The 18,021-nt window shown below is 41.8% G+C and overlaps 1 protein-coding gene across 1 annotated transcript in view; it reads right to left on the reverse strand.

Moving 5' to 3' along the window:
- LOC130116876 (rho GTPase-activating protein 26-like) overlaps positions 1-18,021 on the reverse strand; it is a 169,351-nt gene that overhangs the window by 23,170 nt on the left and 128,160 nt on the right. Inside the window, exons 19-20 of the mRNA XM_056284964.1 lie at positions 16,045-16,189; positions 15,318-15,492 (exon numbers count right to left, since the gene is read on the reverse strand). Coding sequence (XP_056140939.1) covers positions 15,318-15,492; positions 16,045-16,189 — 320 coding nt within the window. The remainder of the gene's footprint in view (positions 1-15,317; positions 15,493-16,044; positions 16,190-18,021) is intronic.

Consider the following 18,021-nt stretch of genomic DNA (forward strand, 5'->3'; position numbering starts at 1 on the left):
AAATGCATTGAGTTGCTGCCATGTGATTGGCTGATTAGAAATTTGCGTTAACGAGCAGTTGGACAGGTGTGCCTAATAAAGTGGCCAGTGAGTGTTTGTGTATATATATATATATATATATATATATATATATATATATATATATATATATAACTTTGTTAAAACAAACACTCAGTGGTAGGGAAAGTGCAAACAAATAAGGCGCAAAATAATCCAGTGAGTCAAATAAATTCTTTATAAGACAGTAAAAGCCTGTTTTATGCCATAAGCAATCATCTGCTGTCAATCTGATGACAGCTGATGATTGCTGCCGCGTTGCCTCCTGCTTGGTCAGCAGGAGGCAACGCGACACAGAACATGGGGATTCGAACCGGCGATCCCCGTGATACCAAAGACACTTGAAGAATTCTCGTTGTTGCACATTTGCTGCTCAAATGTGGGGGTGGCTGTTGTAAATTCTTTACGTTCAGGGACTCTTATTTTGAAATCACGGGTTTGGCTCCGTTTCCTTCCCAGTCCGCTTGTTCTCTATTATGTTTCCGTCAGTGTTGCCAGGTCCGCGGTAATTGGGCTACTTTCCAGATGTTGCCGCGGGTTTTTTTTTTTTTTACTGGCAAGGACCCCATCCAAACATCGCATATTGTCCTTCACTTCTCTATTGGCCAGGCGCGCAATATTGGTGAGATGGTAGGATGCTGCCCCGCCCACCAACACTCAGTGGATGAACGATATTATGTCCTGTTTAAACCTCGAAAAGATCCGCTACTCAGTCTGTAACTCCAAGGACGAGTCCCAAAAGGTGTGGGGACCTTTCCTGGAATACTTTAAGACTCTCCAGCCAAACTCACGAATCCTTGCCCCATTCTCTTCTGTTTTCTGTTTTGTTGATTTATGTCAGTAATATAACCTGTGAATGTCTACCAGTTTCTAAACCCCCCCATCTTCCATTTACTGACTTACCTATTTTTCTTCTTTTCTAAAGCCTAAACCCGACGTTCAGCACTTTCCTGTTTTCACTCCAGGGACGAGATATACCCTCTTACAAAGCACACCCTGGATTGTAGATGGGGCTAGTGGGGTGTATGTGGGGGTGTGGGGGGATAAGATTGTCATGTTCTTATATCATTTTTATATCATGTAAATCTGACATATCATGCACTTGTTTTAAAATCTTTGTAAGTATTGATTGTTGTTTAAAATCCAGTAAAAATATCTTTGACGAAAAAAAGAAGCAGCAGTGTATAGTGTTTGGCAGGGCCGTATTTAGAGTTCTGGTATTGGGCTGTTTTTGGGGCTTGCTTTAGTTGCTATTGGGCTAGTTTTGATTGGCCATTGGGCTGCTTTTATCACAAAGACCTGGCAACCATGCCGCCGTTGCTACCGGTGCAAAAGTCACTCACGATGTAAATTGTAATATTACTGTAACAAGGCTCATGTAGTAGCACAATAACTTGATTCTCTGTATTTCAGGCCCAGTAGTATGTGAGATTAGCAGCGGACAGATACACACACCCACGGACGGAAAAACCAGCTGTTTTCCTGCCATTATAGGACTTTTGCACAGTGACAAAGTCGATTGAACTGGAAATAAATAAAAAATAAGGTGTTAATATGCAGCGCTCAAGCTAAGAAATATACCTAATTAAACATTTTTCCTGTCAGTCTGGGTGCACAGCCTCCTAGGCAGACCCTTGCACAAATGTGACCAATAAGAACTTGCACTTTCCAAAAAGAAAAGGTTTGCTGTGCGACCATTTTGGTCTAACTCTAATCCTGCCTGTTTTTATAACATAATAAAGCTGGATAAACTGTTTACGATCACACATGCACGACTAAATATCTACAGTTGACTCAGATTGGGTAGGCTCGTGTCTAGATGGTTACCCTAGATTTGCGAAACTCTCACACATGCGCACTTGATTGAGTACAGTAGCGCTTCACAAACATTAGGGTTAGGGTTAGGTTAAGATTAGGTTAAAAATCCTGCGAAATTTTTGCAAATCTAGGGATACCCTCTAGACACAACCATTGAGCAGCGACAAGAATATGCAGCACTTTCTGTTTTGACTGCAACCTAGAGGAAGTTGTTCCTTTATAATATTCACATTTTTTTTGGATTATCAAAATTATTTTATTAACTTTTGAACATGTTGCTGCCCAACTCTTGTCTAGATGGTTACCCTGGATTTGTGAAACTCTCACACATTCTCACACATGCACACTTGATTCAGCACAATAGCACTTTACATGCGTTAGGGTTAGCTTTAGTACATGCAAGCTTCTCCACCAAGACAAGGTGGCGATCCAAGAGAAGACACATGTATGCATGCACATGTGCGTGTGCGCGCGCACGCGCACACACACAAGACCAAATGCATTATCCCCTCAAGGCTATCTACCTGGCAGAGATAATGAAGATGAAAAGGTAAGTTTCCTTTATTCGGAAACAAGGAAGGAGATAGATGAGACCCTCAGGGGAGATATAGAAATAAAGGGCAAGATTTGTAAAGCAGACTTATTATGAAGCAGGTCCAAAAGCAGCTAGATTCCTGGCCAGATGCCTGCATAAACAGCAGACCTCTAATACAAGTCATAAAATAAGGGACCCTCAAACAAACCAATTATTACATAAGCCAGATGAGATAGAAAAAAAATATTTGAAGAGTACTATAAAAAACTCTATTCCAAACCACCATCAGCTGAGAAAAAAAAACCCAATAAGAAGTTTTCTTAGCTCACTCGACCTGCTATCTATTGGTGAGATACAGAATGACACCATAACAACACAATGTACAGTTAAGGAGATGGAAGCTGCAATTAGTAGACTAAAGTCCAATAAATCAGCAGGCAGCGATGGGTTTCCATCAGAATGGTTTAAGGCCTTTAAGAAGGGGCTAACACCTCTGCTTCTGTCCTGTTTTAGATGGACCCTTAAAGAAGGCAGCCCCCCCCCCCCCCGGTCTTGGAAGGAAGCAACTATTATCATTACACCTAAGGAAGACAAAGAGAAAGAACAATGTAAAAATTTTAGGCCAATCTCACTTTTAAATGTAGACTAAAAGCTATTCACCTCAATCATTTGCAAAAGATTTGAGACTTTTGTAGCAGACCTAATCAGTGAAGATCAAACTTGATTTATTAGAGGGCGCCAAACACAGGACAATATTAGACGAACCCTCCATATTGTACAATGCTCAAAAAAGGGTACAAGTACAGTTCTGGTTAGTTTAGATGCAGAAAAAGTATTTGATATTGTTAGTTGGGTATTTTTATATGAAGTACTGAAGAGATTTGGTTTTAATGCAAATGCAATTTGGTGTATTACAAGTATTTATCATGAGCCTACAGCTAGGATTAAGGTAAATGGAAGCTGTCTAATAGGATTCAGCTGAAGAGAGGTACAAGATAAGGCTGTTGTCTTTCCCCTACTCTCTTTGCTTTATATGCCGAACCCTTAGCACAAGCAATAAGGCAGAGTGAAGATATGCAGGGTGTCAGTATAGGGGGGAAAGAACATATCATTAGTCTTTTTGCAGACGATGTTATCATTTTTCTCAAACAACCAGATGTATGTTTCCCAAACCTAATGAACCTACTTGAAATATATGGACAATATTCAGGGTATAAACTGAATATAACAAAAACACAAATTCTTTCATTTAATTACTCTCCATCCCAACAAATCAGAGATGCATATGTAACCCCTTCTTCACAGGCGGGCAACGCCAAGCACATTTAAACAAGACAACATCCTAATGCTACCAGTTACTAAAGTGTTACAATAACATCCAATGGCGCAACAGGATCCTGAGCTCTCAGCGGTGGGATGGTGAGCTGGCCGAACCTCCTGTGTACTAGTAGGCCAGTGCCACTAATGACAATAATAGTGATAAATGATAATAGAAATAATTAACCAAGATGATTATCAATTTAGTAGCGCAGTGCCTCCTCTGAGAAAATAATACACTTACCTAAGGCTAGTGAATGGTGTATCTTCCCAGAATGTAACAAACCTATGGTTAAGGTAGATCTTATGACCCTGCTGTGTACTGGAGTATGGTACAAGCTTATTACCAGCACTCTAAAAGTAAGAGCTGGCAATACACCCGAAATATAATTAATAATAATAGGATTTATTTGATAATACTGAGAGAGAGAGAGAGAGAGAGAGAGAGAGAGAGAGAGAGAGAGAGAGAGAGAGAGAGAGAGAGAGGGGAAAAAAAAAACCAAGAGTACCACCCTATTGTTGATCAAATAAACATTAATTAAAATTACACAGAGTGTGACAACCGTTCACAATAAACCGAAAGAAAGTACCAAAAGAATACAAAAATACCCAGCGCTTTCTGTTGGGGCCCGTTGGTGCACATTAAAGCAGTTCTCTGAGCGCAGAGCAAGGCAGCCACCACTACGATGCCCCGGCGACAAGACAAAAGTGTGTGTGTGTGTGTCAGTATAAGTGATCTTTTCGGGTTACTCACAACCCTTCGCTCCCATGACAGGGAGGCTGTGTGCAGTCCAGAAGATGCAAAGGCGCAGTGCTAGCCGTCGGCTCCCCGGCAGGGCCTCCACCCGCAAGATGGCCACAGGTTGCAAAGTTCCGAAAACCCTGGCGACGACAATGGTCCTCCGGTGGGAAACGAAGCAATCAGACCCAAAACAAACCCCACCAGCAAGCACACGACCGTGGGCCAATCGCAACACTCCTGTCCTCAAATGCGGGCCCAGTACACGGCTGTGTACAAAGTCTCCGCGAAACGGGCACTCAGACGGGGCCGCAGAGAGAGGGAAAACATGGACCTCTCTCTTTGGAGTCCTGCTGCGAATTACCAACCTCCTCCCTTTCCGCGAGGAGATCGACCGTTGCGAACCCCGCGATTTCGCGGGCAAAACAACTCCACACCACATCATTGGCCAACCACAAAATTCAAACACAAATACAAGGAACAAATACACTCCATTGGTCCACATGTTTGGAAACCACACCCACACAGGAAATGTTTAAGACACAAAGCATGCTGGTAAATGAAGTACCACAAAGTATGTACAAAAGATTTTTAGATTTTAAAGGTCCTTACACATATAACCTGAAATGGAACTCTGAAACAATAAAGTATCTTGGTGTAACTAACCAAAACACTTTCCAACATGTTTGAAACCAATTATAACAAAATTGATGAAAACATCCAAAAGGACATTGAAAGGTGGTCTCCCCTCCCTTTAGACTTCAGTGCCAGAATACAAGCAGTTAAAATGAACATCCTACCTAAACTATTGTATTTATTCCAATCTCTCCCAATTAATGTTCCTCAAAACAAATTCATAGCCTGGGATAAGATGATCTCTAGATTCATTTGGACCAGCAAAAAGCCAAGAATAAAATTTACGGCACTCCCAACTGCCTAAAAGCAAGGGGGAATGGCTTTATCAAATCTTAGGGAATATTTTTATGCAGCCCAGCTCAGACCTCTGAACCTGTTGATGTAGACTTGACTATGAATCTCAGTGGAAAGAAATGGAAAGGGAGATACAGGGTTACCAGACCTAGATTTTGGTGGGAGACAAATATTTAATAGGGGCAATGAAACATGTTATGAATCCAATAGGAGCATTTACGCTAGAAATATGGAATGTTATAGTAAAAAAATATAAATTAAAGGGAGGGGTTCACACACTGAAGTGGTTTGCATATGACTCAAAGTTTAAGCCAGGGGTGTATGATCCAACATTCAAAGAATGGGCACAAAAAGGCATTACGGCAATGTGTACAGTTCTATAAAATGGTGAATTTACGAGCTTCCAAGATTTAAAGGCAAAATATGGTCTTGAAAACAAAGATTTTTTTTAGATACATGCAGCTAAGAGACTACTTCCCAAAACAGATAAGGTCGGAACTAGATGAAACCTCAAATAATGTGACTGGGGTGATTGTGGATACATACAAACAGAAGGGGCTTAGGGTCATCTCTGCTTTGTACCAAGCTTTGGGGAGAAGCAGGGGGACTGGGTTCGCGGTGGTGTAGCGGTCTAAGCATTGGCTTTGTGTCGATGCAGTTGCTCACTGGGGACCGGGGTTTGCGCCCCGGTTGGTCAGATCCGACTATGGCCGGATTTGATGAAGCAGCAATAATTGGCAATGCTGCCTTCGGGAGGGGGGCGGAGTCGGCTTGAGTTCGTCACATGAATGCGTCTCTGTGTGTGTCGGAAAAAGCAGTGATTCGGCCTGGATTCGCCTTGTCACGAAAGTGGGGAGGCGTCTCCTTTGAGACTGCCGGCCGGAGAGATGCAGTTGGCGAACGCATGCAGTGGGTGGGTGGGTGTTTGGACTAAAACAGGGATTGATTGGCCACTAAATTGGGAGAAAAAAGGGAAAAATTAGAAATAAATTTATTTTAAAAAAAAAAGAAGCAGGGGGACTCAACTCTCTACATAAAAGCAAAATGGGAAGCAGAGTTAAAGATTCAGATAACAGAGGAAGAATGGTACTAAATGTGTGAGACACAATGTACACCCACAAACTCACAAATATGGAGGGGAATTCTGCTGGAAGAATTTAACTCATTTTCGTAACACCCAAAATAAAAAGCAGGCAACTTAGTGCACAACAACAGTGTTGGAGAGTGCGTGGGAGCATGGAGGCTGACCACTCGCATATTTTCTAGAAATGCATAAAGATAAGGTTATATTGGCAGAAGGTAAACATAGGTATCAACAATATTTTGGGATATGAAATCCCAAATACCTGCCCTGTGATGTATGTTGGTAACATTGATGATGTTGTGATGAGAAAAGATCTCTACTTGACTAAAGTTTTACTTGCAGCAAGACAGAAAGCCGTTACCAAAAACACTCCAAAACAGGAACAGTGGATGGAAATTGTCCAAGACATTTTTGTTATGGAAAAGTGGACAAACATTTTGAGAGTCCAAGAGAATATATTTAAGAAGAACTGGGAAAAATTGAACATTTATATGGGAAATGACACTGACTAAATGAATGCCTAATTAAAATATTTGTTTGAATATTGAACCATTTCCATACAACAATTTTTTGTTTTCTTTTGTTGTTTTTTTTAAATTTTTATTATTCTTATCTATTTGTATATTTTGCTGTATTCTTTTTTGTGTTGTTGTTGTACTGTTCTGTTTATATTTTTTTGAAAACTTAATAAAAAACGTAAGTGAAAAAAGATTCCTTTATTCACGTAAATGAACGACACTTATGAACTCTGCTCTGTAAAGATATGCATCTGACTCACTAGTCTAGAACAAACAACCAGCTGTTCTCGAGCGGTCACAATGGGATCTGTAACGTCCAATTTCACAATCCGGTAGAAAATAAACTTTCATAATTAAAGATTTTTGAAATTAATGGAAGCATTAAGGTGACTGCAGCTGTTGGTGAGGATGGAGGATAAAGGATGAAGGAGAACTGGTTTTGGTAGCTTCATCTGTGATTTGGAAATGGTTTGGCTACAGGATCATTGTTGCTTCGCTGATATACTCTCCGCACCATTGCACTTTATTGCCCCTTATTTTGTCTGTATATAGTCAATCCTTGTGTATATATAATAAGATTGTCGTGATATTATTGTCGTGTTGTTAAAATGCACGTATTGTAAGTTGCTTTGGATAAAAGCATTGGCTAAATGACTGTAATGTAATGTAATGTAATGTTGTTATTCTATGTTAAGTGCACTGAGACAGCCATAAAACTGGAGTCAAATACCATGTGTGTGAAAACCTACATGGCCAATAAACATGATTCTGATTCGGAATACCTGACATGAGCAGACTAAATAACAGTACCAATGTGGCTTCCATTCACATTTTGTTATGGTAACAGTGGGCTGGAGGAGCAGGACAGGCAGAAATATTGTCAATGGAATACCGGTGCCAAATGGCAAATCGTTGGGGACAAAAAAGTGGGTGTCGTCTCTTTTCCCCCCCGCATTGGTACTGTACCTTGCTAGCTACACTTGACAAAAGAACCACTTTGGATGTTAAACGTGCCTCTTTTTTTTTAACCCTCCATCTCTCTTTGTTTTTCTCTTTGTGGTTGGCTGCTGTGAAAAACTGAAGATCACTTCACAGGTCTGTGTTTACTCAGCCATTACAAACCTCCTCTGTTTCTTGACATTTCAATCAGTACACTGAAGATTTACATGCCTGTGGCAGAGTCTTAACCACACTGTACTTTCATACGCCTGAGCAGAAAGTAGTGTTCAGTGCTGCGCAAACAGCCATTTTCTTCCCATTCCCAAGTGATCTTGACTGATGAGTGAGTGTGAGTGGGTGCTAAGCTGTTCCATCTAATACATATGCATCACTTATACAACAGCTGTGACAATACCAAGACAAAGCCACATGTACTTCTGTTGCACTAAAACTTGCAAACATAGTGACATCCTGCAGGTGTACCCTATATGAATGGATACATACTATACATGAACCTCACACACAAAAAACACTCACTGTAGTAAAAGCGGAGCTGTCATTTAGATCATGGAAAGCCTCTCTTTAGAATGACTGATAATGGAAAAAACCATATGTAAATGCTGCTCTGTATCTTTTTTCCTCTCTGCTTCCTCTACCTGTTACTCTTTCTCTGTCTAAATCATTTTGTTTGGCATTCTCTTTCTGCCCATTGTTTTCTCCTTTGGTCTATCTTACTCTCTCCCCTTTCTCCCCATCTCTCTTCTTCCCCTCTCTCTTCTTGCCTGTGGCATTTTCACTAAGGGTTACCACCATCAACTGTTCAATTGAGGCTGAAAACCCACCCATAATGTCTATTATTTTGACCTTTTTCTGAAAGTAAAACCCATATTGCCAGTACCTATCTGGCTTTTTGATTGTTTCCAATAAAATCAGTCAGTCAGTCAGTCAGTCAGTCAGTCAGTCAGTCAGTCAGTCAGTCAGTCAGTCAGTCAATCAATCAATCAATCAATCAATCAAGCGTTTAAACATCACTATGTTTCTATTATCAAGGAGGAAAAAAATGTGCTCTTTTCAAACATCAGACAAAATGATGTGGATGAGAAGAAACTTTTTTTTTTACTTTTTTTTTTTGTTGGTTCAATAGTGCTGTGCAACATTTACTGGAAAATGGTTTCGCTAATGCAACAGAACTGCCTTAATCCAGGATAAAGGGTGGAGTATTTATACTGTCGCTACTATTATGAAGACATGCAGGGGGAGATATCAGATAACGGCTTGGTCACACTGCCAAAACACCACATCAAAAACTGAGGCAACATTTGACCTTTTCAAGTGAGAAAATCCCCAAAACGAGCAAAATAAACTGCCAACGCAGCACAATATTTCAACTAGGTCAGATTTCTTAAAACAAGATAAAACCACTTGTTTAGGTGACAGATTGGAAACAAGTTAAAGTGCATTGATTGAGAGTTGCTGTCTAGTCTGAAGCATAACTTGTCAAGTTCGATCATGAAATAATTAGACAAAACCACCAAAAGTGGCTCTCCACAAAAACCTCTCTTATCCTACGTCTAAAAAGTATCTTCAAGATGAAATAACTGCAGATAATCATTATTAAATCATGATAAATAACACTGGACAATGAAGATTTTGCTTCCTGACGATTTTTGGGTGGGTTTCATTGCTTTTGGGCTGCTGATCACAAAAAGCACCTTAAAATTTTCCTATCACATACCGTTTAGTAGATATAACCTATTTTGTGATTTCCCATCATATTTTCAGTCTAATATATTGCCCACAAAGCAAGCTGCTTTTGTCAGTCCAAGCATGCCTGTGTATGCACTCAGTGTAGGTGCTATGCAAATGTTGTCTCAGGCATGCCTGGGCCTGCTTAGTCAGGTTAGATGCTGGCAGACAGGCTATAAAAGCTGCTCACTTGTACAGATGCTGTTTGGACACATGTTGATGCACATGTTCTTCAGGCAACAGCATAGTGAGTATACTTACACTACCGTTCAAAAGTTTGGGATCACCCAAACAATTTCGTGTTTTCCATGAAAAGTCACACTTATTCACCACCATATGTTGTGAAATGAATAGAAAATAGAGTCAAGACATTGACAAGGTTAGAAATAATGATTTGTATTTGAAATAAGATTTTTTTTACATCAAACTTTGCTTTCGTCAAAGAATCCTCCATTTGCAGCAATTACAGCATTGCAGACCTTTGGCATTCTAGCTGTTAATTTGTTGAGGTAATCTGGAGAAAGTGCACCCCACGCTTCCAGAAGCAGCTCCCGCAAGTTGGATTGGTTGGATGGGCACTTCTTTGAGCAGATTGAGTTTCTGGAGCATCACATTTGTGGGGTCAATTAAACGCTCAAAATGGCCAGAAAAAGAGAACTTTCATCTGAAACTCGACAGTCTATTCTTGTTCTTAGAAATGAAGGCTATTCCATGCGAGAAATTGCTAAGAAATTGAAGATTTCCTACACCGGTGTGTACTACTCCCTTCAGAGGACAGCACAAACAGGCTCTAACAGGTACTATTTAATGGAGATGCCAGTTGGGGACCTGTGAGGCGTCTGTTTCTCAAACTAGAGACTCTAATGTACTTATCTTCTTGCTCAGTTGTGCAACGCGGCCTCCCACTTCTTTTTCTACTCTGGTTAGAGCCTGTTTGTGCTGTCCTCTGAAGGGAGTAGTACACACCGGTGTAGGAAATCTTCAATTTCTTAGCAATTTCTCGCATGGAATAGCCTTCATTTCTAAGAACAAGAATAGACTGTCGAGTTTCAGATGAAAGTTCTCTTTTTCTGGCCATTTTGAGCGTTTAATTGACCCCACAAATGTGATGCTCCAGAAACTCAATCTGCTCAAAGAAGTGCCCATCCAACCAATCCAACTTGTGGGAGCTGCTTCTGGAAGCGTGGGGTGCAATTTCTCCAGATTACCTCAACAAATTAACAGCTAGAATGCCAAAGGTCTGCAATGCTGTAATTGCTGCAAATGGAGGATTCTTTGACGAAAGCAAAGTTTGATGTAAAAAAAATCTTATTTCAAATACAAATCATTATTTCTAACCTTGTCAATGTCTTGACTCTATTTTCTATTCATTTCACAACATATGGTGGTGAATAAGTGTGACTTTTCATGGAAAACACAAAATTGTTTGGGTGATCCCAAACTTTTGAACGGTAGTGTAACAATAGGATTTATTGTCTTCAGGGAGATTTAATACAGCAGAAATGTCTCGTCTATGTTGCAACAGCTGTGATACATTGTTACATCTGTGGCGAGTATACGCTTAAGGCCCAAAGGCGCACCATGATTGCACTTATTAAGAACGCCTATGAGCTCTACTTCAGATGTAAAGTTGGTGACCAAGAGAAACCCTGGTTCCTCACATTTGTTGTGCAACATGTGTAGTCAACCTGAGAGCTTGGCTCAGAGGTACTAAGTCAATGCCATTTACAGTCCCAATGATATGGCAAGAACATAAGGATCACATGACACTGTTACTTCTGTCTGACCAATGTATCTGGCTTCTCTACTAAAAATAAGAAATCTATTGAATACCCCAATCTGCCTTCAGCCATGAGACCAGTGCCACATGATGACAGTTTCCCAGTACTGAAGCCACCAGAGACATGAAGCCTAGATCAGCGTTTCTCAAACCTCTCCTGGCGGGCCACTTGTCCTGCATGTTTTAGATCTCTCCCTGCTCCAACACAGCTGATTTAAATGATCAGGTTTGTTATTAGGCAGCTTCGGGAGCTCATAACGAGTTGATCATTTGAATCAGCTGTGTTGGAGCAGGGAGAGATCTAAAACATGCAGGACAAGTGGTCCGCCAGGAGAAGTTTGAGAAACGCTGGCCTAGATGAAGCAAATGAAGATGCCACAACGCATGAACCAGACGATGAAAATGACACTGATCCAGAAGTGAACCCTTTATGCCTGGTTATCCTCATTTGATAACACAGCCAGAATTAAATGACCTGGTCAGGGAATTAGATTTGTCAAAAGCTAAAGCAGAACTACTTGGTTCAAGATTGCAAGGAGGGGGGTTGCTGTCACCAGGTACAAAAAATTCTATCTTTTGGAACCAACAAGAGCATTTGACAAACTTCTAAAGGCAGGTTGAAAACCTCTGTTTCTGCACTGACATTGACGGATTGTTCATGGTTTTGGGTTGTGTGCATGACCCACAATAACGGCGTCTTTTTATAGACTCGTCAAAGTTAAGCCTGAAAGCTGTCCTGTTACACAATGGCAATGTCCACCCTTCACTACCCATTGGCTATGCAGTACACATGAAAGACACCTACAATAACATGGAACTGTTGTTGAAACACATACAGTACAACAATTATGACTGGAGCATCTGTAGTGATCTAAAAGTACTGGCACTGCTACTAGGAATGCAGCTCGGATATACAAAGTACTGTTGTCTCCTTTGTGAATGGGATAGCCATGCTAATGAGTCACATTACATTAAAAAGAACTGGCCGCTCCGTAAGCATTTCGTTCCAGGGCAGAAAAGTGTGGCACATAAACCACTTGTCGATTCAACAAAGATATTACTGCCCCCTCTTCATATAAAACCCAGATTGATGAAAAATTGTGTGAAAGCAATGAACAAAGAAGGTGATGGATTTCGCTATTTGAGACAGATTTTTCCAAGAATAACTGATGCCAAGATTAAGGAATGCATTTTTGTTGGTCCACAAATCAGACAGGTCATCAACGACAGGGAGTTAGAAGATCTGCTAGTGGGGCCAGAGAAAATAGCATGGAAGGCATTTAAGGATGTTGTTGAGAATTTTATTGGCAACTACAGAGCACCCAACTACATTGAGCTGCTAAGGCAGCATAGCTCAGGAGGTAGAGCAGGTCGTCTAGTAATCAGAAGGTCGCTGGTTCCATCCCCGGCTCCTATGGAGAGCATGTCGAAGGTTCCTTAAGCAAGACACTGAACCCGTAACTGCTCCTGATGAGCAGGTTGGCACCTTGCATGGCAGCCTCTGCCATCAGTGTATGAATGGGTGAATGTGAGGCATACATTGTAAAGCACTTTGAGTGGTTGGTAGACTAGAAATGTGCTGTATAAATGCAGTGCAGTGCATTTGACAACATGTTTAAAGCATACAAAACCATGAAGAGCAACATGTCATTGAAAATTAATTTTCTGCATTCACACTTGGACTTCTTCCCTGCTGATCTTGGTGCAGTCAGTGAGGGACATGGTGAAAAGTTTCACCAGGACATTGTGACCATGGAAAAAAGGTATCAGGGCAACTGAAATCCATCAATGCTGGCTGACTGTTGTTGGACACTTGACACGAGAGGCACCAGATGCTGAGTATAAACGAAAATCAGCTGCAAAACGTTTTAACCTCAGTTGAAATAACACAATGTGTCAGCATCATTATGCGATTAAACATACTAAATTCAATAAAAGTTATTCTAACGTTTCTCCAAATTCCTAAGTGATACAGCAAATCTGAAATTATTTCTGTGTTCAGCTTGACATTGTCTATCATAATCTCTAATTATTATTTTTTTTCAGGGAGCAAAATGTTTGAAAAAATTTGTTGTCAAGTGTAATCTTACATAGTTAGTTACTGATGAATAAACCATTCTCATCACATTCTGATCACAACTGCTGCCTCACCATAGATAACTCTACTCTGTCTCCCTCCCCACACATCCACAACCTTGGATTCATTTTGTGACAACAACCTCTCCTTTGAACACCACATCAACCAAATCACCAAAACTGCCTTTTTCCACCTAAATTATGTAGCACGTCTCCATCCATCACTCTCCTCTGCTGCAGAAACCTTGATGCATGCCTTCATCACATCCAGAACTGACTACTGCAGCAGCATTCTCTATGGCTCATTATCCAAAGTCCTAAACAAACTCCAGTACATCCAAAATTTTGCTGCCCACCTGCTCACCCTCTCGCACTCCCGTGACCACATCACTCCTGTCCTCCAGAACCTCCACTGGCTCCCTGTCCCACAACAGATCCAATTCAAAGTCCTTCTCCTGACTCAGTAAGGCCTCCATAACCAGGCCCACTCCTACCTCACTGACCTGCTCCACTACCATACTCCTTCCTGCAGCCTTCGCTCCCCCGATGCCAGCCTCCTGTCTCCACCACACAGGACCAAGCACTGGACCTGAGGTGACAGAGCCTTCTCCATAGCTGCCCCCTCCCTCTGGAACCCCCCCCCAAACACATAAGAGACTGCACCGATCTGTCCACGTTCACATCACTAATCAAAACTCACATCTCCAGAATTGCTTTTAATGTGTGATTAATGTTGTAGGTTTTATGTTTTTGGTGTGTTGCTTTTATGTTCATTTTAACGTATGTAAAGTGTATTTAAATACCTGGAAAAGTGCTCTATTAATAAAATGTATTATTATTATTATTCCTGAAACAAGGTAAGATACTTCTGTATGATTTTAAGACTAAGACTTGTTCACATATGCTGCCATTGCAGTGTGCATAACATCTTCCAACTCCAGTCAATCTTAAAGTTCAACTTGTGTTACATCAGTCAGAGCATCAATTGATATCCTCATCAGTGCTTTTGCGTCATGTTAACACCAGCCACCGAGATAACCCGCGGCGAAAGACATTGCACGAGGAAATAGTGGGCGTAATGGCATAAGCCACCATGAAGCAGAATTCATGAGAGATATGAATTAATTAAGACACTAAGGCTAGGATGGTTTCCATCTGAGAGATGAAAAGAAAAAAATGTGAAAGAGAGAAAGAGAAGGACAGAAAGATAGGAGTATGGGGTTAAGGATGCGGAGAAGAGGAAGGTAGTAACTGGAAGACTTAAAGAAAGAAATAATAGATAGAGACATGTGAGCGTCTCAGTGACAGGCTGTGTTTGGATCTTCATCTCCGCCAGGATAGTACTAAGGAGACTGAAAGCTAGATTTCCATCGGGAAGCACCGGCAGCTTGGATCTTTGCCTGGGCCTAACAAAGCACATGTCAACATAGCTGGGACTTGCAGAAAACAGCAAGATACTACAAAGTACTCTACGGTGATGGTAGGTTAGACAGCTAATAAGTGGGGAAGTGGTAGAGATACATCATGTGTGGGCATGATCCTAAGGTGTTCCCAGGCCAGCAAGTTCTGGGCCTACCCTGGGGTCTCCTCTCAGTTGGTCCTCCTGGACCAGTTTGCGATGCCGGAAGTTGGCACACCCCGGTCCTCCCCTTTGCCTGCTGCTCGGCCTACATTGCACCCTACCCCAATGCTCATCCCCGCGGGTGGTGGATCCACGGGGTCTTTTGTAGCTTTTGTCACGGACAAAAAGAAAAAGAAATGAACATCGCTGTACTCACAAGGAGTTGGGCCTGCTCCGCCGGGGCTCCTGGTCCCCATCGGCGCTGGTCAGGCTATGTCTGGGCGTCCGGCTCTGGCTGCTGCTGCTGCTACTGCTGCTGCTGCTGCAGTTGGCCGAGGCAGAGAGCGCCGGCTGCAACTCTGTGGAGTTCACCACACTGTTCCTCTTCTCACCTACAGAGAAAAAGGTTCTGTTTTCAGTTCTTTTCTTTGTTTCTTTGTTTCTTTGATTTACTTGTCTCGGCTACGAGTAACTGATGCAAAGGCCCTACTTTCGAGATAAGCTATGATTCAAACCATCAATCACACTTAATTTGTATAAAGTTTACAACTAGCAAGCTACATTTCATGCATTAAAGTGTAATGGAATGCGCTTCACATAAGAGCCAATAAAAGGGAGCCATAAAACACACCGGCTGTTAATTTTATTGCGGATAATTGTGATGAAAAATGTTTTTCATCCCTTTTTTTCTTCCATGGTGAAAATAACACAGTAACTGAAATAGAAATGTGCTGTTCACAAAAATTCCAATGAATGCTAAAATCCTTTTATCAAAAGTTTTTGGTGATAATGTTAGTTCTTGGCTGTGTGTGTGTGTGTGTGTGTGTGTGTGTGTGTGATGGCGGTTGTTAAACTAGCCTTTCTGGGAATGCTGGGCTGTGCACATGCGTGCGTGTGTGTGTGTGTACGATATGTTTGGGTGTGCGTGGGGCTCTTAATTTCACCTTTCTGATTATGTGTGGGCGTGTGGAACAGTGTGAGTGGTCTCTCGCTGCAGGATGGAGCCTTGCTCTCTGTGCTCTTTCTCCGGGACAAGTTGAGCTGTAGATTGGCCGGACCGCTGACAGAACTCGGCATATCTCTGAATATCTGTACACATGGGGAGTAGAGGGATTATCCATTTTATCCACTGCATTTCACAAATGGTAATACATGGTACATGCTGTAACAGCCATCTGTTGAATTTCATATGCCTAACCTAGTGAGACACACACAAAGGGCTCACAAACACATTCAACATCATGCACACGCATCTGTCTAGGAGGTCAGAGTTCAGGGCAGCCTGTAGTGTAGCACCTCTGGAGCAATCTCTGAGGTCCAGTGCCTTTCCTGGAGGGCAATTTGGCAGGGACAGTTAGCTGCTGATAGATGGCTTCATGCCAATGGTAAGCACTGTGGATGTACGTGCTATCTTTAGGTTTACCAAAGCAGTTGAGCATGACTTGTCATTCCCTCAAAAAAGACTGACTAAATGAAATGGAAAAAATTGAAGCAGGCCAGGATTTAAATATTAAATCTTCTCATCCGGAGTCAGAGAGGTGCTATCCAAAGAACCCACTGGCCCTCTTCAGGGCCTCACGTTAGATATGATTATTGTCCATTAGCTCATCTAAAATACTCCATACCAGTACTCTGAATTTCAAAACTGAGGTCATGTAAAGGAAAAACAGATAACCTACAGACTCGTAGATGTCACAAAAATCAAGAGGAATGTTGGAAAGATTTTCAGTGGAGATGAGAGTACATCTGTCCCCATCTTACAATGCTGTGATTGCAACTATTCCCCAATCCTTTGTGAATAGTACACATGGCCAGGGTGTCTGGGTGGCGTGGTGGTCTATTCCATTGCCTACCAACACGGGGCTCACTGGTTCGAATCCCCGCGTTACCGCTGGCTTGGTCGGGCTCCCTACAGATACAATTGACCGTGTCTGCGGGTGGGAAGCCGGATGTGGGTATGTGTCCTGATTGCTGCACTAACGCCTCCTCTGGTCGGTCGGGGTGCCTGTTCAGGGAGAAGGGGGAACTGGGGGGAATAGCATGATCCTCTCATGCACTACGTCCCCCTGGTGAAACTCCTCACTGTCAGGTGAAGAGAAGCGGCTGGTGACTCCACATGTATCGGAGGAGACATGTGGTAGTCTGCAGCCCTCCCCAGACTGACAGAGGGGGTGGAGCAGTGACCGGGGATGGCTCGGAAGAGTGGGGTTATTAGCTGGATACAATTAGGGGGGGAAAAAAAGGAAAAATCCCCCCCCCCAAAAAAAACTTACACATGGCCATTGTAACTCTAGTTACTGGTTATGCTTATTTGCATATGAAACTGATCGTTGGTTTCAATCGTTATGCCCCTGTATTGTTTATAAGGGTGGGGATACCTGCAGTCAGTTGAGACTGAAGAAGTCACTTGGATGAATGATGAAACATTTCTCCCAATAAACATTGTGTCCAGATGAACTGATTCACCTTTCTGTGAACAGTTCTTGTTGTTCCACAATGTTCCGCGCTGAGTATTGATTTCAGTGAATGATCTGCAAATCCAATTTCTGACAGCTCTACTTGCAGGAGGCTTCTCTCTGTGTGACAGTTGGTGCATTCCATCAAATCTTGATTCACAGTTTCCAGTAGTAACATTATAATCCAATTTTCCCAAATAAGAGCAACCATGACCCTATGAAGGTTGGGTGAGGAGGCAAATTTTTGTAATGGGGCAAAAAAATATATAAATATACTGTCAATGTGGCTTCTGAGTGGGCCAAGGCTGAGTACCTCTGATCTAGACACTAGGCATGGGCCTTAAAATATTGAAATCAACATTGACATAGCTTTTTAAAACACTGAAATGTCAAAGCACAACGTTTTGAAAATATTGCAAGAGCTTCAATTAAACCTTGCAAAGCCTCGTTAGTTAAAACTTGCGA

This window comes from Lampris incognitus, chromosome 8 (assembly GCF_029633865.1).
Source record: "Lampris incognitus isolate fLamInc1 chromosome 8, fLamInc1.hap2, whole genome shotgun sequence".
Lineage (NCBI taxonomy): Eukaryota > Metazoa > Chordata > Actinopteri > Lampriformes > Lampridae > Lampris > Lampris incognitus.